This window comes from Convolutriloba macropyga, chromosome 7, assembly GCF_964194025.1.
Source record: "Convolutriloba macropyga chromosome 7, txConMacr16.3, whole genome shotgun sequence".
In the NCBI taxonomy this organism is placed as follows: domain Eukaryota; kingdom Metazoa; phylum Xenacoelomorpha; order Acoela; family Convolutidae; genus Convolutriloba; species Convolutriloba macropyga.
Window position 1 is genome coordinate 24,767,106 of NC_134474.1, and position 24,996 is coordinate 24,792,101.

Here is a 24,996-nt window from a genome sequence, read left to right on the forward strand (position 1 = left end):
CAGATTTTTGCGTCTTTAAAAATCCACATCATTCAGTCAAAATGGTGAAGGGAGACAAGCGAACCTGGAAAAATGAGCGATTCAGCAGGCTGAACGAGTGCTTTGAAGAGAATGACCGATTGTTTATTGTTGGAGTCGATAATGTCCAGTCAAAGCAAATGCAGGATATTCGTTCTAAGTTGCGAGGTAAACAAACTCTTTTATGCCTTTGAATGTTTTTTTTTATCTCTATGAAGCCTATTGCCGGTCAATTTAGTCGGTGAATTTAGTAGACTCTAAATTATAAAACTTAATTTGTTTCTAGGCAAGGCTTTTCTTCTCAATGGAAAGAACACCATGATCAGGAAAGCACTGAGAGGTTTGATTGCCAACAACCCGTCTCTGGAGAGAATGCTACCGGCAGTCAAAGGAAACATCGGGTTTGTGTTTGTCAAGACCGACTTCATTGACGTTCGGAAAGTGATCACTGACGAGAAGAAACAGGCGCCAGCTAAAGCTGGAGCCATTGCTCCGTGCTCAGTCGAAATCCCGCCTCAGGCAACCTCTCTGGGTCCCGAAAAGACCTCTTTCTTTCAAGCATTGAACATCCCGACGAAGATCACCAAGGGTTGCATTGAAATCTTGAATAAGGTTGATCTGCTCAAGGAAGGACAAAAAGTGGGAGCGAGCGAAGCTACATTGCTCAACATGTTGAATATTTCACCCTTCTCGTATGGTCTCATTATACAGGCTGTATATGACCAGGTACAAGATTCATTTTCCTTTTCTATTTAATCGAAAGAAAAACACTCGAATGTTATCTCATAGCTTTACAGTGTTATCTTAATGTTTCTGATTTAAATGCCAAATCTGAACTGCTGATTTACGCAATGCTATTTGCCATTTTAAGGGATCAGTGTACGCTCCTGAGATTTTGGACATCACCCCCGAAGACATTGCAGCCAAATTTGCCGTGGGTGTTGCCAACCTGACCAGCTTATCCCTCGGAATGGGATACCCTACCAAGGCTTCATTGCCTCACTCAGTCGTTAATGGCTTCAAGAATGTCATTGCTGTCTGCCTGGAGTCAGAGTACACCATTAAGCAGGTACAGTTTTAGAGTTGTCAGATCTGTCACGCGAGTTGGCAGAATTTGAGATTATTTATAATTATTATAACTTCCACAAAAGTGAGGGACTGCTCCCGCAAGGTAAATAATATAGATGAATCATACTAGTTTAAGTTAGTTTAGTTTATTTCATTCGAGGACCGACATTTTTCGCAGAGACAGATAATTGTTATGGAACACGAATTTCAAGTATTTTATATTAGGTTTAATTTTCGATTTTTGAGGTCGGCACTACCGATGGTGTTTGTTCTGTATGTAGCTTGATAGACAAAATTCGCCCGTTGAAACTCCTTTTTGATTTTAGGCAAAACAAACTGATAACTTGATCGTCTTTGCACAATATTAATATGATCGCTGATACTGAATGCATAAAAATTGTTTACTAATTGATAGCCGCAAAGCGATAACTGGGTTTGTTATTGGTTTTTTTGCGATCAAAAGTTTGGGGATTCAATTGTGTGCTGCCTTTTTACGACTCGAAGAGTAGTATTGGTGGAGCGTCTTCTTTTATCGATAATTTTTTGGAGTGTATTTAAAACAGGATGAAACAGTCAATGCCGCACGTGAAAACTAAGTGTTTAGGTCAAACGGCTGAACAAATTGTTACTTTTTTTCGGTAAAATGGTTGTTCTAAAGCAAATTAACATTGATTGTTGGTTTGGGAGTTTTTTTGACCATCGCAATCATAAATTAAATATTTTTTGTCATTTCGCCGTTTTGGACGACTTTTTTAGCGGTTTTTGTACTCTTTTCCAAGTTTTTAGTGCTAGGAGTAATTTTATTTTCGTTGAAATTAGCTTTCCATGTAGTTTTGCATGTATTTGTGGTACTTATTGCTGTCTTATCACTTATCAATAATGACAGGTATTAAAGGTTGGTTATGATGATATAACAATTCTTTCAGTTCGTAGTTAATGCTTTAGGTGGCTATTATACTGTTTATGTTTAAAAAATATGACAATTTTTGCCAAAGTTAAAATTTTGATTTTTTTTTGTGTTAGTGTTTTTTGTGTTGTGTGTTAGTTTATGCTTTTTCATTGTTTGGGTTTTCTGTGTCAGTGTTTCTAATTGTACTACACTTATCTTTCTAGAATGTGAAGAGTTTTTTGTCTGCCTAAAAAAGACAGCATATTTTTTGGTTCAAACAGTACAGGTAATTTTCCCCAATGCATACAAGCTGCTTTCGTTTACTCACGACAATTTCTCAGACGAAATGTAATTGTCGTTTTTGCAACCTTGAGAGGCATGTCAGAACGATGCACCGCAAGTTGTAACTCCCATGCACCACAAGACTCGCGCGACCCGTCTTTTGTATCGAGCATTCCCTTCTTTTAACTGTTTGTCTTGATAGTTGATTCAAATCAGTCTTGGCTTTTAACAACTGTAATCTTATGAGATTGCTAAATATTGGTGAGATTGAAAAATTAAGAATGGAACTTAGTGAGGTTAACTTTCTCTAGAGTGTGATCTGGTTTCTGTCCGGAGTCGTGTTTTAAGATTATTTTTGAAGCCTGATTTTTACAAGTTTATTAATAGCGGACGTGGTCACGTACGGCTTTTTCAAAGTAGTTTTTTTTTAGTTTTAACTCCCTTGTTTCTGTTGAAAGATATTTAATAGCGGTGTCAGCCTCTCGGCGGCGATTATTTAGGCGCTTTCCTTTTTTAAAAAATTGACTTTACCTTTTGATCATGTTTTTCAGTTTTTGGTTTTACATAAGTCGCGTTTTTCACGTTTAACTTCTGACTTACCTCACTCATTGTTTCAACTGAAAGGATTTTGAATTCCATCACGCATTGAACTACGAAATGCAGTGAATACTGTCTAAGTCAAGAAGCGTGTTAACCGATGAAGCCCGGTCCTTAAGTCAGTCCATTAGGTTATAAAAGTTCATTAAAGCGATTGCTAGCTGGCATTAGTATTATGCTTATTAACCTTCAGTTTAAAGCTGAAGTGTAACTTCAGGTTTTACCAGAATATGCCGAATTTAGAAACCAAATAAGATCACTTTGACACTAAAGAAAATTTCTGTCAATTTCTATCTTTAATTTTCTGTTTCAATCCCAATGTGCCTCAAGCGGGTCAACGGTGGCTATTTTTGGGCAATTTGCCCGCTATGCCTCGAATTGGTTTATTTCGTCTTATTAATTAGCCTTTAAACCGTGTTTTTTTTGCGTTTGTTTAGTTAGACCTGTTTTGCTATATTCCTTTGCTCATTTAATTAGTTTGGACGGGAAATTTGCCATGTAGCTCTTGCCAAACAGCCGTTGAACTTTATGAGTCATCATTTAGTACCATCATCAGGATAGTTTCATGTATATATGTCTGATTAATTAGCCTTTACACCGTAAATTTTTTTGCGTTTGTTTAGTTTGACATGTTTTGCTACATTCGTTTGTTCTTGAACTAATTTGGACGGAAAATTTGCCATATAGCTCTTGCTAAACAGCTGTTGAACTTTATGGGTCATCATTTAGTACCATCTTCAGGATAATTTCATGTATATAATGTTTCTAATGCAGTTTTGGACCACCGATGTGCAAAGTAAGTTGTTACACAAGTAAACAGTAACAGATATTAAATCAGTCGAAATCTAATGGCAATCTAATGACTTTGCGTCCTCTGAAAGGATTGCTTTAAAAAGAGTACAAAAATTCTTATATCAAAATTTTGTTGATTTGTTTTAAAATTTTCAACTCTGCGTCTTGTCAACTCTTCCCTGTACTTTAATCAATTTGTGCATGAAAAACATGTTCCCATAAAGCAATTCAATCGAACGTCTGACAATTATCCAATTAAATACGAGAAAATTTCTGAATTTTTGAACTTAAGGCTTGAAACGTTCGCTTGAGTTGTGCAGCTCTTAAGGTGCATTGGAAAATTTTGCGTCATGTGCTGTATTTCGGGGTGGAAAAGAATTCAGTTATTTTTTTAAGTGTAATTGCGAGCTTTTTCTCCTATGCAAAATCTGATTGTCGTTATTTGTTAGGAGCTGTAGACTTTGAATTTTTGTAAGAGTTCGTACCGGCAAAGCTTTAGATAAAAATCTTTTAGAGAATATTAATATGATTTTGATAGAATCAAACAGGTTGATGGGGATGAGAAGAATATAGCCACTATTTGCTTTACTTCTGACTCACCTCACTCGCTGTTTCAGCTAAATTGGTTTTAAATTCCATCAAACATTGAATTACGCAATGCATTGAATACGGTCAAAATCAAAAGAAGCGTGTTAACCGATAAAGCCCGGTCCTTAAGTCAGTCCATTAGGTTATAAAAGTTCATTAAAGCGATTGATAGCTGGCATTTGTGTTATGCTTAATAACCTTCAATTTATAGCTGAAGTGTAACTTTAGATTTTACCAGAATATACCGAGTTTTCAAACCAAATAAGATCACTTTGACACTAAAGAAAATTTCTGTCAATTTCTATCTCTAATTTTTTTCTGTTTCAATCCAATATGGGTCAAGCGGGTCAACGGTGGCTATTTTCGGGCAATTTGCCGGCTATGTCTCGAATTGGTTTATTTAGTCTAATTAATTAGCCTTTACACCGTATATTTCTTTGCGTTTCTTTAGTTTGACATGTTTTGCTACATTCGTTTGCTCTTGAACTAATTTGGACGGAAAATTTGCCATATAGCTCTTGCTAAACAGCTGTTGAACTTTATGGGTCATCATTTAGTACCATCTTCAGGATAATTTCATGTATATAATGTTTCTAATGCAGTTTTGGACCACCGATGTGCAAAGTAAGTTGTTACACAAGTAAACAGTAACAGATATTAAATCAGTCGAATTCTAATGGCAATCTAATGACTTTGCGTCCTCTGAAAGGATTGCTCTAAAAAGAGTACAAAAATTCTTATATCAAAATTTTGTTGATTTGTTTTAAAATTTTCAACTCTGCGTCTTGTCAACTCTTCCCTGTACTTTAATCAATTTGTGCATGAAAAACATGTTCCCATAAAGCAATTCAATCGAACGTCTGACAATTATGCAATTAAATACGAGAAAATTTCTGAATTTTTGAACTTAAGGCTTGAAACTTTTGCTTGCGTTGTGCAGCTCTTGCGGTGCATTGGAAAATTTTGCGTCGTTTGCTGTATGTCGGGGCGGAAAAGAATTCAGTTATATCTTTTAGTGTAATTCCGAGCTTTTGCTCGTGCTGAATCTGGCGTTCGTTATTTGTTATGAACTGTTGGCTTAGAATTTTTAAGAGTTCGTAGCGCCGAACCTTTAGATAAAAATCTCTTAGAGAATATTAAGATGGTTTAGATAGAATCAAACCGAGGTTGATGGGGACGAGAAGAATATAGCTACTATTTGCTTTACTTCTTACTTACCTCACTCACTGTTTCAACTGAATGGAGTTTAAATTCCATCACGCATTGAAATAAGCAATGCAGTGAGTACGGTCAAAATCAAATCAAAAGAAGCGCGTCAAAAAAGCCCGGTCCTAAAGTCAGTGCATTAGGTTATAAAACTCATTAAATCGATTGCTAGCTGGCATTAGTATTATGCTTAATAACCTTCAGTTTAAAGCTGAAGTGTAATTTTAGATTTTACCAGAATATGCCGAATTTACAAACCAAATAAGATCACTTTGACACTTAGAAAAATTCGGTCAATTTCTGTCTCTTTTTTTGTTTCAATCCCAATGTGCGTCAAGCGGGTCAACGCGGATTTTTTTGGGCAATTTGCCGGCTATGTTTCGAATTGGTTTATTTAGTCTTATTAATTAGCCTTTAACCCGTTAAAAATTTTTGCATTTGTTTATTTTGTCCTGTTTTGTTTAGTTTGTCCTGTTTCGTTTGCTCTTTGAACTAATTTGGACGGAAAAGTTCGTCATGTAGTTCTTGCCAAACAGCCGTTGGACTTCACGCGTCATCATTTAGTACCATCTTCAAGATATTTTCATTTATATATTGTTTCAAATGCAGTTTTGGACCACTGATGTACAAAGTAAATTGGTACTCAAATAAACACTAACAGTTATTGAGAAAACAGTAGAAATCTAATGGAAATCTAATGACTTTGCGTCCTCTAAGAGGAATGCTCTAAGAAGAGTACAAACATTCTTATATCAGAATTTTGTTGATTTGCTAATTCTAATTTTCAATTCGGTTCTGCGTCTTGTCAACTCTTCCCTGTACTTTAATCAGTTCGTGCATGAAAAAAAGTTCCCATAAACAAGTCAAACGTACGTTTGGAAAACTCCAAATATGCAATTAAACATACGTGAAAATTTCTGAATGTTTGAACATAAGGCTTCAAACGTTCACTTGCGTTGTTAGCTCTTGCGGTGCATTGAAAATTTTGCGTCGAAAGCTGTTCATTTCCGGGAGATAATGAATTCGGCTATTTCTTTTGAAGGAATTCCGAGCTTTTGCTCCAGTGCAAAATCTAATTTTTGCTGTTATTTGTTATGAGCTGTTGGCTTACATTTGTTGTAAGAGTCGGTTGCGCCGAACCTTTAGATAAAAATCTTATAGAGAATATTAAGATGGTTTAGATAGAATCAATATAAACACTATTTGCTTTTAAAAATAAATTTAGAATTCATAAAATGACTTGGAGTGAATTGTTAAAAAGTATCAACATCCATTACAATAGAGAAATGCGTTCTTTATTTGTTGAAAAAGGTAAGTCCAGATTTGAGCTCATTGCTTCGGCCTTCGCTGATTTCTCGAAGCTTGAAGTAGATGGAATTTTCCCTGAATGTGTAATTTGGTCTTCACTGTTTCTCAAAGAGGGTGATTTTCTGATGTTCGAAACGGAGGTAGACAAAGTGTTCTGTAGACTCTTAGCCTCTGAAATGTTGGTGTTTGCTTTAAGTAGTTGCAACTGTTGGTTTTGAGTGGTTGCAGTGTTTACGCCCTGTTGATGAATCAAGTTGAGCATCAGGTTGTTCAAAGTAAGTGCTGCGATGTTTGGGTTCTGGTTGGCGTATAGTTGGACTAAAGTGTTTTTCTGCTGGGCGCACAATTTAGTAGCGGCTATTATGTCTCGATTGCACTGGTTGAGCACATTTGAGATGTACTCTTTTGGGAAGAATGGGAACATTTCTCCGAGTATCTGTTCCTGGTAGCCGAAGGGTGGTAAAGCCGAAGAAGAGTGAGATGCATGGCTGCTGCCGATTGTTTTAATTTGTTGAAATTGGTGAGGTAGAGTTGAGAGTTTGTTTGCAACGTCACCTAAAGTGAAATTCTATTAGGACAGAATCTATTTAAATAATTCTACTTCCTGTTTTTAATTGCTCTTGAACGTAGTTCATAGCAATTATTGTAAACGTGTGTGTCTTTTTCTTTATGCAAAATTTTCGCTTGACAATTTTGACTTTTCGAGTGACTTTTACGGCCTTGACTTTTTGCGTTTCGCGTGACTAAAATTCTCTCTCAATCACAATTTCAAGCAGCTGAATTCAATTGGCGGCAATTTAATACTAAAAGTCAAATAAAAGTGCACCGAAATTGGCGTCATTTTTACTTTAAGTCTTTATAGTGGTATATGTTAACCTCTAATGTGGTTATTTGAAGCCCACTATTGAACTTCTTAGTCCCATTTAGGCTCCCAAATTCTCCCCCCCCCCCCAATACTTGCATATGAATGCTTTCGTTGGGATGTATAATCTGCATATTCGATACAAATTTTAATGAAGGTTGTACAGACCTAAAGTTGTGACCGCTCCCACATTGATTGCGCCTGTGTTTGTTTGATTGCGCAAGGAGTGTGAAGTGAAGTCACCTCCTGGTACCATTCGGTTCATAATGAGGTCGTTCACACTCGGGTGGTGGTGAATATTATGATGGGTGTGGTGAGGGTGTCCCAGTGTGGGGTGTATGTGCACTCCATTAGTTGTCCCCATTTGGGCCATTTTGAGAGATGAGGAGGGTGATTGAAGTCCGAAAGGAGCAGGGTTGGAGTTGGTTGGACCTCCGCTAGAAAAAAGACTGACATGAGAATACCACCAAAAGCTACATATGTATGTAGAACTTTCAAAGTGACAAGAATACAGTCTGTGCAGATGTTTGTAATGACGAAATGAGAAAAACAAACATTACTTGGTTGAAACTCGGTTGTTTTGGTGTGAATTATCTTCAGGCACTGCTCTTCCGTTCGTTTGATGAGATCAGCAGAAATAACCTACTCTCCCCACGGTAGTGTGAGAGCGATTCGATTATTTCTGGCTATTGTAATTGCAGTTCTCAGATATCACTATTTTACAAGTGAAATGAATTGATAGATTTGGGAAGTCTTATGCAATTTTGCATCGTACTCTAACCTTATAGGAGCTGTCTTCTCCTCTTGTGCTTGTTGCCGTCTCAATGCGACTTGTGCTGCCATCACTCGTTGTCTCTCAGCTATGAGCATGCACTTTGCACACATGCAGTCCTTAAAAGGGCAGAATCTCTTGTGACCTTTCAGTGCACTGATATGGCCGTGGTTGCGACACCTGGCACATTTGGGTGCGCGCATCTGTTGTAGCATTGCGGCTGAGTTTGATGGGCTGCCGTTGTCGGTGTCGACTGATTTGTGGTCAGGTTGTAAAGCGTCTTCCAAGTGTTGGTTCCTGTTTTCAACAGTAATTTTTTGAATGTTGACTGCCTATCAACCACCTTTTTTGCAAATATGTATTGCTTTGTCAAACTATACCTTTGCATAAAACTGGAACTTCACCTCGTAATTTTCATCTTTCGTTGATGTTCAACCCGATAAGGTATGGAACGTTTCACATGCACATTTTTCTTTTATTTATAGTGCAATAATATTAGATACCGATTTATCTCAAATTTGCGATAACCGAATTCGAATGCCATTTATTGACCGATGAAACGTTTATGAGCCGATTTGATAATTGCAAGCATTGTATTTACTTGAATTTTTTAAACAAAAAGGCAACTAAAATGTGCTGTGATTTCTCTATTGACTGCCTGAATGAGAATTATTGTAAGAGATTTTTTTGGAAGAGTACTCACATGTTTGTATCTTCTATGACATCAGTGCAATTGTTCGCTTGTGCTGTCTCTGTTGTGATCATACCCTTCCGGGCTTTTTTGGACTGAGAGGCGAATGAATCTTGCGAGTCATCATCGTCGTCTTCATAGGGTCTAAATGGTGGTCTATGACGAGTAATTTGGTGTTGTTTTTGTTCAGAAGTTTCTTTCCTGTCTTCAGATGCACTTCTGTTCGATTTGCCTTCAATTGCGTTCATTTTCCAGAAGTTTTTTTTCTGTTGAGTTGCAACCAAAATTTTTAAGGAGATCTTTGTAGTTATTCTTAAAGCTTGTTATTTTGACTTCTGTTTTCCTGTTCACGTTATGATCGAAAATGTAATTTAGGCGAAGTATAAAATTGTTTTGATTACGTTTTGGATAATAAATTGGTTTTCTTCAGTAATTAAAGGGAACAAATTCCTAGAAGTTTTGAATTGACATGAGATAAAGCATTTGATAGTTTGAGGATTTTATGAAATACTTGGAATTTCTCAACTTCACTTTGTGGCTCTTCAATATCAATTTGCCGAGTTTAAATTGGAAGTTTGTTGTTGTTGAGAATTTGTGCTGATTGATAAAATGGAGAGTTTTGGTTGGCTTATGTCTCTAGCAATGAAGTTGCAGCTAGAGGGAGATTAAGTTGGAAGGATCCCGTTGGTTGTGGTCTGTTGGGAGATTAGTTTGAGGTACCTACAAATGGCTGGGAAATGTTGATTGCGGGGAGTAAAGGAATAATGATACTAGAGCGATAGGGAGAAAAAGAGAAATGGGAGCGAATTAATTTTGGATTGGTTTGAATGTGTTTAGGATAGAGAATAGAAGAGAGAGTGTTTGAGATTATTTGCACGATGGTTGATCATATATTTTGTTAATAATAATGTTATGATAGGTGTTGTGGCCACGTGCAAGCGAGGAGTGAAATCAAGTCGCGTTAAGGACTCTTCAAGCGGAATTTTTCTGGGAGGCTTTTGGACTGTTTAAGGTGCCAGATTTTGTTGAAACAAGTTAAGCGAGTGATATTATAAATGAGCAAAGTTTAACTTGCCTTTGAAGTTTCAAATGTTGGCCAAATGTTATTTTGTTATTTAAAATATCAATTTACACCTTGTTAGCGCCAAATGATAATAATTAGTAACATTGCCAGCCGCACAACTCACAATTTATAACTGAGCCCAGATGTAGGGAGGGGTTTAAAAGTCAATTCCACTGGTTAAGTGCCCTTATTATAACTAAAGTCCAAATTATAAACTGTTATTATAACTGGCTAAACTAACTATTATCATATTTCACTTCCCCCAACCCAAACCCGGCCGCAACGTTAACAAACATAACGATAGCATATTTCCTAAACTCCTAATTAGATCCATACACCCTTCTCTCACTCGGATAAATTAGCCCCCAACACTCGCCTTCCTTCTCCTAACCCTCTCCCTATCTCCTTTTGAGGTGTCCTGATTAGGCCGTCCTGCCTGCGTGTGCCCTCCCCTAATGAAAACAGTGTCGACTTGTTGCCTTTTGACAAACTCAAACCAGATAGCTCCGAATTAAGCGGGAAATTTATTAAAAATTAACCAAGTGCAAAGTCAGCATCTGCTCAGTGTACTTTTGAGATTAGAGGAGGAGGTCTTTTTGAAACGAGGTCGAGATTAACAACAATACAAATGTGATAACCACTTGTCCTGAAATAGAGTATTTTGATAAGTCGCGTTATTTTGCAAAGCCATAGAGTTAATTTGACGTTTACTTTTTCTTCGTTAACACATTTTTTTGAAAAGTTTTTAGCAGTTTGATGCATTGCTACACTGAGCTTATTTAACACAAAATTAAAATCGAACCCGATGTTTTGTAGTCATGTACAATATCTAATTCGATAAAAACTGGTCATTTCATGCATGATAAACGCTTCGTAATAGGAAAAACATAAATGTTTCCTTTTAAAACTGCTGCGGGCGTTAGTTTCAGCGGATTGCCTCCTGAAGAATTTAAGTGTTTAAAATAAAAACTGTTCGAAACATTCAAGGTCTACAGCGGTAAAACTTGTGATTAATTGCTCTTAAACAAAGCCGCTGAATCTTCGAACAAGAGGAGTATTGTTTACTGGTGGTCATTTCAGCAAGTGTTTGTTTTCATGCGTGACTTGTAGACATGCTGTTTACAAGTTATGTATTAAATTGCGAGGTCTTGGTTGATTCGGGCCTTCGCCATCAAGATCATCCACATCGATTAAAAGCCTCAAATTAATACTGGATAATTTTTCTGTATGTATGAAAATCAATTTGTTTGAAAATTTTTATTCGTAATTTTCATAGTTCTTTGCTCGTCCATGTTGTACTGTTATTTTAACGCGTTTATTGTAGTTAAGTTAATTAAGTTTTTTGCGCTTGTTTAATAAATTTGCAGCAGTCAAATAAACCAAACAATAGACGGCTGTGTATATTTTCCGTTGTCTCAGTTTTCAAATATTAAATATAATTTGGCTTTGCAAAAATTTCACTTATTCCAAATTTATCTGGGGACTTGGAACTTGCGAGACTGGAGCTGTTACATTTCATAAATGGAAAAATGTTGGTTGTGTTCAGTTTCACAGGTCTAGTGAATCTGAGCAATGAAATGCCCTCCATTTTCAAAATGGGTTTATACTATGCATTGATTTCTGATTTAAGAAAACCGCACATAAAAAATGAATGCTTTTTGAATTTTTAATTGCTCTCAAACGAAGTTAACAGCTATTATATTAGTCCTGTGGTCTTTTTTTCGCTAGACCAATTTTTCGTCGGACCCTTTTCGTCCTCAAAAGCGGGATAAACAGGTAGCGCCCGGAGAGCATTGAGGGATCTAAGAGGGTCTAAGCCAATCGCTGGCCAGCCGTTTGAGAGCAATTTGCCCGATGTTCGTCGGTTGCTTATTATTTCAATTATGATTGGCCCCAAAACTATAACTGAGATTTTTATTAATCTCATTTCGTCGTCTACATCAATTTTTTGTGGCCATTGATTTTGCTCCAAAACCTAAAGAGAGCAACTTTAATTGATTGTCCCTCTCAGTGGCTGAGATTGTGTTTAATATGTCAAATTTTTATTTCTTCGGCATGAGTTTCAGGTCAATTTTTCAATGCGATGCATGGGAAAAACTTTTTCTCACGTGCGTCACTCGAAAAACTTACTTATTTGCTTTTTCATAGCCACAGCCAGCCTCTCAAACCACTATTATTTAGGCGATCTTCATTTTTACAATTCAAAGAATTTTAATTGTATTGGGGCGCTGTCTTTAAGATGTTTTTGAAGTCTAATTGGAGCAGTGATTTTGGTCACGCCGAAACAGGAAGTTGAGCGAAAAAGCGAGTGGTTTTGCGGCGTGCAATTTTTTCGCTATATTTTTAGAGTAGAGTGAGAAAACGGCGTCTGAGCAAAATTTGGCTTTCTCGCTAGTAGTTTTTAAATATGCGGCAATTCTACTTTGATTTTTGTTTTTTTTTTTCGATTTTTTTGATCGCATTTTTTTCAATGGTTTTACCAATCCATTCATAGTTCTTTTTAGGCCTAGTTTTTTGTTTGAGCCAAATTTCAATTTCTCGGTTGTGGTTTTTTGTTCACATGCGGAATTTTGACATTGATTTACTGGTTTATTATCCGATTTTTTCAGAAGTTGTTTTCTCAATTCAATCAAAGTCTGTTCTGGGATTAGTTTTTTGTTAATTCAATGAAAATTCTTTGAATTGTTCGTCAGGACGTGTCATGCTATGTTTTTTTAAATTCGCTTTACTTTTGTTTATCGTTTTACATAAGTCACGATTTTCACGTTTGACTTTTGACTTACTTCACTCCATGTTTCAACTGAATGGATTTTAAATTCTTTCAAGAATTGAATTACGTAATTCATTGAATTAGGTTATTCGAGTTCGTTATGGCGATTGCGAGCTGATATTAGTGTTAAGCTTAATACCCTTCAGTTTAGAAGCTGAAGTAAGTATATGTTTAGAATCTAACTGAAACTGCACACTGGGTTAGAGCAATTTTTGAGACTTAGGAAAAAAATTGTCAATTTTTATTTCTTCTTTTTCTGTTTCAATCCCGATGCGTGTCTAGCGCGTCAACCGCTACTTTTTTTCTGGCAATCTACCGGCTATATTATAAATTTAAATTGAGAATTCAGCAAACTTACTGAAGATGAAAAGAGGTAGCTCAAACTTTAGAATATTGAAGGCCTTATTAGGAATTAAATGGCTGAAACATGATTTGAACATGGCGATTAATATTTTAGTTTAGATTTTCAAGTGTTTTCCAGCCGCTTTTCACAAGGGTATTAACAATCGATCTCGGGTCTATCATCCGGCAATTTGTTTGCTATATTAGTTTTCCATCACAAGTGAATGAATGAATGAATTGAATTTCTCCATATATACATATATATATATTATATATATATATATATATATATATATATATATATATAATATATATAATATATATATATATATATATATATATATATATATATAAATGGAAATAACGAAACGTTTTAAGCCTTATCCGATCATTTAAAGAATACTATCAGGAGTGGACGTTTGGCGATACTCGTACCTTCATAAAACGCCCCAAAAAATAGAACAAATATCTGTTTTCTTGAACACAAGTTCTTTGATTACAGTGTTCTGCAATATCAAACGGTATTGGAGACGGTTTACATTTTTACGCGAAGTCATTTTTTTGAGCATTTGCCACGACCTTTTTGCAACACAAACTTCAGTAAAACTCGACCCCTATGTTCAAGTGAAAGACCAAATCGGCGAACCGCATCAGTCATTCGTTTTGATCATTACAATCTGGTCTGTGGTCAAAAGCAGATTTTCATACCAGCGAAGCAAAATTTCCGGTTTATATTTGGCTTTGTAAATTAATTGACGATTGACTGATGAAATAGGGTCTGGCTATTCATGTTTCTCTTCTGCTATGTTTTGTTCACTTATCGTTTATTTTGATTATTTTTGAGAGAAAGCTGAATTCTAGTTTTGTCTCCAGCAAGAAATCGTTTCTGAGATGTTTCTCTTTTCTTTGTTCCTTTTGCTTTATTGGAAAATGTCTAACAGTTGGTGTTAATTGAAAATGAAGAAGAAAAAATTGAAAAACATTTCTTCTCGAGTTCTTTGTTTTACGGAAATTTGTTTTGCTACTCCATGTATTCTTGAGGATTATGACTTACACCACCTGGTCAAACTTTGCAGCATTTATTTGATTAGCAGCATTTTTTAAGAATTTTTTTTTAAAAAAAATGGAAATGCATTATTAATAGCCGCCCTCATCTTCTCAGCCGGCTATTATAGCGCTCCTATTTTTTTTTTTTTTTACTTCGTCGAATAAAAAAATGTTTCGCTTTACCTCATTTTGCCGCCTTTTCAACATTTTGCGTGAAATCTTTTTGACTTCTCTAGGCTAGTTTCTCTCTTCTCTCATTCTGCTAAAAGTGATTTTGAACATCAGTTGCTCAGCAAAGCAATTCAAAATGAACAGTCAGTATAAAAAATTGAAGTCAGAAATAGAAACGGGATAAACCCATAAAGCCCAATTTTAGATGCCCGCTATTTGAACGTCGGTCCTATAAGTATTAGTTACCTCTCTCTAATGCTGATTGTTATTGATAGTAGCCCCTGTAGCCTCTCTCTAAGAAACAGAAGTATGTTCAACTACGAAATGCCATCAAAATAAATCGGACTTAAAAAAATGTTTTTGTACGAAAATCTTCTTTTTTCAATATCTTCTGTTATTTCAATCCCAGTCATGCTTATTGGAATCAACGGCGGCTATTTTCCGGCAATCTGCCGGGTATGTTCTAATTTTACAAAACTTTTAATTTTCGCATAATTCAAAGTTTGCGGCCTTTTTTGCTAAGCGGTAACAACATTTCGCGGCCTTGTTTTATTGAAGAGTCGACCAGGAGACCAGTTCAATTGATATGACGAAGATTTTCACTTCATCTCTAGAAGTTTTCATTTTAACAAGGAGGATCGTTAATGTGCGTTTGCACATGATGCTCCGACCCGCGCTCATATACATTTTTAACTTAACTGTCAACCAAATGAAAAGAAAATCATAAATTGATCTTAACATAGAATTTAAGAAAATAGTTACACAAACTACTCAATGAATTTTAAAAAAATGCCATGCAACATATCAGGGCTCACGAGATCGGCCAATAATAAGACTACGGGGAACAAAAATTAAACTACACAATGAGCAAAAACAAAAACATTTTGCACGGCAAAGATTCATTATTGATACTTAAGAGCACCTAGTAACAACGTCGAAATACAATCAGATAAAACCTTAGCTGCTCAAATTTACTTTTTGTTGCTACAAATCAGAGGAGACTTTCTGTTAATGAGACTAGGCCAAAAGTTGAGGAAAAGAATGAATAATAAGGTGAAAATCCAAAATAAACCAATTTTTTTTTTTAAATCAAATATTTTCAAACCTCTTAAAAACCATTAGCTATTAACCAAAAAAGTCTTGATGAATTTACTAAGAAGTCAATAACCAGCCGATAGGACCTGTCGTTGGTTAGACTAAGCCGCAGAAACAGACTAAAGATGAATAAAAACTGAAAATTTACAATTTGCAAAAACACATGAAGCCATTAAAATCTTTCGTATCTGAATTCGTTTTTGATTTCAAATATTTAAAATAATTCAAGTAAAAATATGCTGAAAGGTTGAAAATGTTCACTTGGGCTTTATTTGAAAATCATTGAGATATATTTTTACGCGAATGTGCATAAAGAAGACAAAAGAAACACAAATATTGACCACGGACAAAACCACGGATTAAAACGCATACTGTCCAGTAAACAAAACGATAGTTACGACATAATATCAATTGACCCGCTATTATTCAAAATACAAGGAAGTGGACGAGGCCTTTCGATGCTGAGTAATAGATACAAGTTGACAAATATAACAAAAACTAAAAAGTTTGGAAAAAATGGTTTGAAAAGAATTGAAAAGTTAAGGTAATTTGCTTTAAACTTGCTGCATTGAGTAATTTCATTTTTTCAACCCTCGCTTAGAAGCTTTTGAGAGCTCTCAGCAATTAAAAACTACTTGAAGAATTTAAAAAATTAAAGAACTAAAAAATTGTAAAAAATCAGTTGAGAGAGAAAAAATTTCGAAGCCGTTAAAGAATGAACTATTCAGTAAAAACTTCATTTTCAAATAATTTTTCATGCGCAATGGAATTCTTTTTTTTTTGGAAAAGTATGACTTCAAAAAGCAAAAAATATGAACAATTATTTTGAAACCACGTTTTTTTTGAGATAAGCCCTAATATCAAAATCATAAGATTCAGTAGCTTCCAACGGAAGTCAATGAATAAGTTATAATCTATTTTGCCTTAATGGGAAGGCAATAATTTTTCTCGTTCTTAAGTCATTAATAAGTCATCAAAATAAGTCGTATGACTCTGAGAGCGACAAAAATTATAGGCAAAAACCAAAGAATCAATGGAAAAGTGCAGGAATACAGCATCGAGGCCACTAAAACCATACATTTTTCTTTGAAAAATTTATATATGATAATTTGAACGTCTTCTCTAAGCACATGGGAAATCTCAATAACAGAAAAATGTGATAAGATTTCAAAGGGAAACAAAATTATGAAAAAATAACCAAAAAGTTACAAAAAATGACGGAAAGAAGTGGACCCTGTCAATATTGAGACTATAAGTTTAACATCTGTTAATGTTCAAAAAAAAATTTCGAAAAATTATTTTTAAAGTCTTAAAAGCTACCAGCTGTCCAATCAAAGTACCACATAGGCTCACCTACTGCTCCTCAGGAAGCCTATTGCACTTTGAGTCAATGAGTTGATGCCATCGGACTGCAAAAAGAAACCAACAATTATTAACAAATAATTTAAAACCACGAAATTTTTTGTGAAAATCCTTGATATCGAAGCCATAAAATTCAATCGCTTCCAACGGAAGTCAATAAATAATAAGTTATAATAAATTATGCCTCAGTGGGAAGGCAATAATTTTTGTAATTCTTAGGTCATCAATAAATCATCAAAGTAAGTCGTATGACTCTGAGATCGACAACAACTACAGGCAAAAACCAAAAATCAGTAGAAAAGTGCAAGAAGACAGAATCGAAGCCATTAAAACCAAACGTTTTTCTCCGGTCAATTTATCTAGGATCAATTAAAGGTCTTCTCTAAACCAATGGGAACTGTCAATAACAGAAAAATGTGATACGATTTCAAAGGGAACAAAATTATGAAAAAAATAACCAAAAATTACAAAAAAAAATTATGGAAAGTCGTATAATCTAAGTCATAAAGACATTAGTTGGAAGATAAAACCGCTAAACATATTAGATTTGATTGCAGTAGAAAGGAGTTGGGCCCTGTCAATAGTGCGGCTATTGACAGTTACAGTTCATAGAAGCAGCTTTAACATCTGTTAATTTTCAAATAAATTTGTTCGAAATTTTTTTTCAAGTCTTTACAGCCATTAGCTGTCCACTCAAATTACAGCATAAGTTAGTCTACTGCTCTTCAGGAAGCGTATTGCACGTTAAGTCAACGAGTTGATGCCACGGGACTACAAAGTTTAATTAAAATCTCAAAAAGAATCAAGATTTAAATAAAAATTACGAAAACCCATAGTGGGAGCCATAAAAAACATTAGCGGTTCCTTGAAAACGAATTATTTGTTCATTGGGCATTCTTGAACTGTAGTAAATGGGGTTTTTCATCAACCGAACTTTGATTTGAAAAGTGACCATCCTCTAAGTGACTTGAAAAAAATACGAAATGGTTTTAAAATAACAGCTTTCAAATAGAAATCAAATTCTTTTTAATAGTAAACTTCCCCATGAGACGAAAACTAGACTTTTTTTAGCCTTTGACCTGTAAACAAAAATGTTTCATCTGCATTATAAAATGTAATTTTGAATTAATATTTTTATAGAAGAATTCCTAATTTATACAAAAATGACGCTAAGTCACGCTAAACTCATGCCAAACATCACATGTTAACAGAAAACTTTAAACCTCGATAACTCGTCGAAAAAAACAAAATTCAAAAAAATCTTTTCAATTCTGAACTCTACGCTGGACGAGCTTTTTAGTGACACCACGCACATATCTCTACGATGAATATATCGATCGGCCAAAATTCTCTGATGGACAAAAAAACCCCCATTTGAGTATATAGTTCCTCTCCCCACAAACGGGATCTGAACAACACTGCCGTGTTTTTAAACCCTAACGATCAGTCATATGATAAATTATTGACAAGATGCTTACAGTTTTGACGTTAAAATTTTGTCCATGTTTTTGAGTTCTGTAAAATTTGAAGATATGTTTAAAGTATCTTTGTTTCATGCTTATGATATATCTAAAAGCTTCTAAGTGTCTATGAAAGATTTTTTGTTTTCATCTTTAGTAAGCATAAAAAATTCATTGACTCAGTTTTCAAGTGAGTCAATGAATTTTATATGTGTTTAATAGCCGCTGTCAGCCTCGCAAAGGGCTATTATTTAGGAGCTCTCCTTTTTTAATTCGCTTTACCTTTTGATCACGTCACTTTCGTTTTTCGTTTTACATGAGTCACAACTGTCACGTTTCACTTCTGAATTACTTCACTCACTGTTTCAACTGAATAGATTTTAAATCCATTCACTCAATGAATTACGTTAGATAGTGAATACAGTCTAAGTAAAAAGAGCGAAGTCAAAAGAGACAGGATAAACCGTTAAAGCCCGGTCATTAAGTCATTTAGAATTAGGCTATCAAAGTTCATTAGAGTGTTTAATAGCTGACATTGGTATTAAGCTGAATAGCTTTCAGTTGAATTAAGTATAGTTTCAGAATCCAACTGAAACTGCACGCCGAATTAGAACACTTTTTGACACTGAAAAAAATAGAAAAATTTCGGTCAATTTTCTGTTTCAATTCCGATGTGCATCAAAGACGGCTATTTTCCGGCAATCTGCCGGCTATGTTTATTAAATTGTTCTCGAACGATGTTCGAAGCAATTATTTTGAACGTGTATTTTTTATGCAAAATTTTTGCTTGACCGCTTTCGTCATCCTTTCGATTTCACTTCTGAAATGATTTTTCACGCTTGACTTCAATTTTTTGAGTGATTTGTATTGCGTACATTCAGAAATTAAGTCTTTTGCTAAAATAAAACCGATTGTGATCGAAAACAGTACATAGCCCGTGGAGAATTCTGGGAGATGTCACCGACCAAAAATTTTAAAAAAAAAATGGTTTTTGCCTATTACTTTTTAGATTGTGTGCATCTTGCTCTGACAAATATTCTTAAAATTTTCTGGAGGTTTTCTTTTTTCATGAATGAAGTGTGTTTATCTACTACAGGTCTTGAGAGATTATAGCTGCACTCTCTACTTGTAATTAAATAACGCAGATCTGACAAGATGGTTTTTGTTTATTGGTAAACGAACATTCCCGTATTCCCTAATCTTCCTTGCTATTATCGTTGTAAGTTTAAATTGAGTTTTAATCGGTTAGTATCACTGCCTTGACATTATTGTCAATTTTAGTGACTTCATGTATTTGTTTATTGTTCCATCATTAAACATTACTTGTAAGGGGGAGCTATATTGCAGGCCGTCGATTTTTTTCTCCTGCCGATATTGAAAAATTTGCTATGAATATTGGGATGACAAGCGTGGTACGATATGAAAGCTCATTTTGGGCAGAATTCAAATCCAAAAAACTTTAAATTTATCCCAACCTGTCTCTCCTGGTGGTTCCTTCCATTTTATCTGTTCTAGCCTTCTCGACTGCTTAAGAACTTAAGCCAATCTTGCATATACACATATTTACGCACACACAAGAACATGGCACGCACGCACTCATACTTCATATAGGTCTTTTGAGTTTGAAAACATTTTTGGGTACCTAATTTTGTGATATATGTATTGGTATATGTATCTTTGTTTTTGATTTTTTGGCTCCAACAAAATTCAATAATGCTTTAAATTGTATGTTCCCCTGTCCTTTGCTCTAGTTAAAAGGTTCCCTAACGGTGCTTGGGCATTTTATCGTCAATGTGAATGTGCAACCGTTTCCCCATTATAATTTTAGTACCCATTGTATCATTGTCATATTCTCCGGATTGGATTTACGATGCGCCAGGACGGGTAACCTATGCTCAAGGTGTACCGTGAACCAAATACTCCCTTCTAAATTAATCGAATTAATTTAGCTTAGAAAAGTCTTGCCTTACCGCTTTTTTTTGTAAATATTTTTTTTTAAATTTGGCTTTCTTAAATTGTTTTATGAGTTACAGGACAGCATCACACAAGCCTTAGAAGGCTTTCTGCTTGTCCTTTCTTGAGTATATCTTTGATGATAGTCCTTCCTTGTTCTCAATATGTGTATTGATTTTAACTGAAGATAATTTTTAACTGATTCAATTATTATTAGACTTGCCTTGGTTTTCAGCATAGTGTTGGGTCTTTTTAATTGCGCTTGAACGGAGTTCATAGCAATTATTGTAAACATGTGTGTCTTTTTATGGAAAATTTTTGCTTGACGGTTTTGACCTTTCGAGTTACTTTTTGCGTTTCGCGTGATCTAAAATTCTCTCTCAATCACTATTTCGAGCAGCTGAACTCAATTGGCGGCAATTTAATACTAAAAGTCAAATGAAAAGTGCGCCGAAACTGGTGCCATTTTTCACTTTAAATCTTAATAGTGGTATATCTTAACCTCTAATGTTGTTATTTGAAGCCCACTATCGAACTTCTTAGTCCCATTTAGGCTCCCCCCCCCCCCCCCCCCGACTGATGCAGGTTGCAATTGATTAGAGCTCCCATTAGTCGTTCGAGAGCAATTCTTCTGACGTTTAGTCGGTTATGTTTACTTCATGAGTTTTCGAAACTGGGCTTGAACTTTCGTACTTGTTTTTAGGCGCATATAATGCGTTTTTTAAATGCTCTTCAACGAAGTTCATAGCAATTATCGTAAACGTGTTGGTTTTTTTGCACATTTTTCGCTTGACCATTTTGCGCTTTTCTTCTAGAACGTTCTATGACTTCTCAAGTGATTTTTTCACGCTTTCGTTCTTCATTTTTGAGTGATCTCTATTGTTCTCACTCCGAAGTAAAGCTTGTTGCTAATATAAAGTCGGTTACAGCGTAGCAAAACAATAGCCTGATATCCCAGTGGTCAGTGCATCTGGTTAAGGATTGGGAGGTCAGTGGTTCGAATCCCGGCGGGTTCAAATGTTTTTCTTCCCGGCTGTCGTTGGAGAGCAATTCCTCCGACATTAGTCGGTTTATGTTTTGTATTGTAACGGGAAAAAATATACCTGTTTTTTCGGCTTTAAATTTCACATGTTGTAAAAAGTTCTTGAAGCGTAGCGTAGGTTCATTCCAGCAGTACATTTTCTGGACCTGAACATGAACTTTCGGACATCCGTCTGACCTCAATACGACATACTAAGTTACCGTTTCCTTCGATTTTGAGGTTTTAACTCTCATTTCCTCTAAATCTGATACTTTATAATAATACATAATTTCCGGTTAATCCCATCTAACTCAATTATGGCCTATTTTACGAAAAGCTCGTCGCATACATACATAAGAAAATAATTTTAATAATTCATGATGATCTCTTTTTTCCGGATCGTTCACTTCCCTCGTAGGGAAGTGAACGATCCGGAAAAATATATTGCCTTAAAAAACAACTTCTTTTTCCCGTTGCAATGTTAGTAGAATTTGATATTAGCCCGGCCTTAAGTGGTCAATACAGATCATCAAATCGGGTATAACTGACCGATTTGTGCAAGTGGATTTTACACGGAATCTTAATACCTTAACTCCGTGGAAAACAATTATGTTGCAAAATTGGCTTGGATTGAAATATTTTGAGGGGATTGAATCAATGTTGTCCACAAACGCGTTTTGGCGAATACACTGATGATTAGTGTAAGTGATTTTCAAAGGCAAATGTAATTAGATTTGACTATTTGAGTTATTAGATTTCGCGATTTGCAAAAATCAGAATTAATTGCCCTTGATTATATAAATTGATCTCAATTATGGGAGGGAGGATATTTGTGCATTCAATCATCGATTAAACATAGAAATAATATTGGAATAATTTTTTTTATAGTTGCTTCATGCTTTTTAAGATCCACTGACAAAAATCTAGGCCATTTTGGTATCGTCAAACTTTGTATCGACAAAACCGCTCTAAACGCCCTCTGTGGGCAACTGATGGACTAGTGTAAGTGTTGCTCAAGTTTCCTTAGGTCAAATCCCTTGGAGAATTTGAACCAAATTAAGGGGTCTGTTTTGACCAGTAATGACCAGCACTCATTTTTGGTTTACTCATGAACACATATACATTTAAGACATAGTTTGATGGCCAAGTTGTTGAATTTGCTGGAATTATTCGGGTGATTCGATTTGAAGATTATTTCGTTGTGTCAAATTCATAAAATAACCTTTTATGTGACGATTTAGAGTTACTTTTAGCTGAAATCAGATCAATCGCAATGACATCCTTTCAGCTGGTGTAAAGTTTTATTAAAAGTCTTAAATGGCCAATCATAACCAAGCGTTGAATGTAAACTTAGCAATCGTGGCAATCTGTTTTGTTTTTATAAGTAAGAAGTCATTTGTAGGCTAAATCGGAGACCTGGTGTGGACCCTTTGCTCAGAATTTGAAAGGCCGATTGTTTGTTATAAACGGATAGTGAATTGTGGTGAAATAAAGTAATTAAACGAGATCTATTTAAGAAAGTATATGCCCGAATTTTATGATCAAAGTGTGAAATTGTTTCTTTTTAAGTTATACTTGTTTATTAATATCTGTAATTTGTTAAACTTGCTTTTGCAATTGACATTCAACTCTAATGGGGTCTCGCCAATTTGCCAGGGCTTGTTTGCTTTCGGCAGGTCGTATTTTGCTCAGAAAATGTTATAAAGCCTTTTGAAATAATTTTGCAATTCGGGGCTACGGAAATTACGACCCCTTTGAAAGCGTCAGGAGTTTACCCTGAAATTGGGGTGTCAACTCACAAACAAAGGTGCTTTATGATTCAATTGGTAACATTGAGCTTTTTTCACGCTTTGATAGTTGAAACTAGCCGTTTATAGCTTAATAAATTTTTGAAGCTTTCCTGTAGACATAACAAGAGCTCGCTGTTTCTGTCACATCAAAAGAAGCGTTAATGTGCACGTTAGTTTTGTCATAATTGATACAAGTTGTGTAATGTTGTCGAGAACAATAACAACACCCACCAATTGTTCTCTGATCACAAGTAAAGACCTTAACTGTTTCCCACTCTTTCCCATTCTGTCACGCCGCCAAAATAGTGCCACATTTAGTAGCTGTTTAGCTGTTGGCATGTTTAGTGGTACCAAAAGAATGCCTTTGATTTATGCGTGGTCGATTGTAAAGAGCGCTAGTTAATGGAATTAGTTATTAAAAACATTTACTTTTATTAATTTTGAGAAGTGACTTCCGCTTTGTCGGAGTGTGAATTAATTGCTGATCAAGTTGCCTGTTTAGAATAATAAAGGATTGTGTTCTTTAAAGTGGCATAAATTTATTAAACATCTGGCCCTGATAAATGAGCTTGTCTAACGTTTTATGGTCCGAAAAAGTTGCTTTATACAATTTAGCGACATTAAAGTGAACAAGTTGCAATACGCTCCTCAATTTGAAGTAGTCAACTTGGCAGTTCAATTTGTCTTCAATAATGAATGACTAAAAACTCTTGAAATGTAGAAGTCAAGATTTTCCTAAGAATATTAAGCTTGTGCTTGATTTCTATATTGCTTTAGAGGTTCAAAAATGAAATCAAAAGCTAAATGTCTGAAACTTGTTTTGACGCTCTGCTCTAAATTTGTTCGGAATCTATACAGAATTCAATATTAACGTAAAAACGAGAGCGATGCTACTACAACCTTAAGTGAAGCCATTCATTGTTTTACCTACATTTGATGCTTTAGAACCTTATCTCGAATCATGAATGAGCGAAACGTTAATCAATGGAAAATGTTTACAGGAAACTTGTGCTGTTTCATTTTTAATCTGCGAACAGTTTTTTGCCACAGCAAGTTAAGTATGTAAAGTTAACATTTTTTTGATCTCGTGCAACTGCTTTACGGGAACTGTTTTTTTTTGTAGAAGTAATAATCAGTTTAGACCTAATTGATATTTTCTATTCGGAAGAGTTTTTATTACAGGCCGAGGGACTTCTAACCCTTCTCTCTGACCCCGAAGCGCTCGCTGCAGCACAGGCAGCCTCAGCTGCAGCTGCGGGACCTGCAGCTGGCGAGGAAAAGAAAGAGGAAGCAAAGGAGGAGGCCAAGGAGGAAGAAGAGGAAGAATCCGACGACGACATGGGATTCGGTCTCTTCGACTAGAACTTTCCTCAAATGGAATATTCTAGAATGTTTGATGGCAAAGTCACGCATACTTTACGAACAACTCTGGCTGATTAACTTGATGCCTGCTTGAGCTGATGTGTACGAAAGATGTTTTCAGACTAGCAAGTTGTTTGATCGAGTGTTTGCAGTGATTTTGTTCCAAACTGTGATGGAAAATTTTAATCAGTTATATGAATAGAGTTTTCCGTCTTTAGCGTGTTTTGTTCAACTTTAACCTATATAAAACAGCAGTTTTCAGATTGTTTATTTGTTGCTAAAATAGCAACAAGGCGGCTCGGTAATGTGCGATGGCACATAAGGTTCCGACCCCGTCCATCCAAAAATTTGGCATATTTGTCTACCAAATGAGGAACAGATAGAACAACCCAAAAATTATTTTTTGGGAATCCCAAAAAACCCCCAAGTATTTTTCAAAAAAAAAAAATGTGTATGAACGATAAGATAGCCTCCAAAGCAATTAACT

The 24,996-nt window shown here is 35.4% G+C and overlaps 2 protein-coding genes across 2 annotated transcripts; one reads left to right on the top strand and one right to left on the bottom strand.

Annotated features, from left to right (window-relative positions):
- Positions 1–24,726, top strand: LOC142342716 (large ribosomal subunit protein uL10-like). The gene is made up of 4 exons (XM_075394236.1): positions 1–186; positions 305–744; positions 890–1,087; positions 24,330–24,726. The coding sequence occupies exons 1-4, from the start codon at positions 42–44 to the stop codon at positions 24,507–24,509; spliced, it is 963 nt and encodes a 320-aa protein (XP_075250351.1). The 5' UTR covers positions 1–41; the 3' UTR covers positions 24,510–24,726.
- Positions 6,643–11,256, bottom strand: LOC142342169 (uncharacterized). The gene is made up of 4 exons (XM_075393378.1): positions 9,086–11,256; positions 8,392–8,679; positions 7,779–8,047; positions 6,643–7,303 (listed from the first exon to the last, which is right to left on the bottom strand). The coding sequence occupies exons 1-4, from the start codon at positions 9,319–9,321 to the stop codon at positions 6,714–6,716; spliced, it is 1,383 nt and encodes a 460-aa protein (XP_075249493.1). The 5' UTR covers positions 9,322–11,256; the 3' UTR covers positions 6,643–6,713.
- Positions 24,727–24,996: the final 270 nt, after the last annotated feature.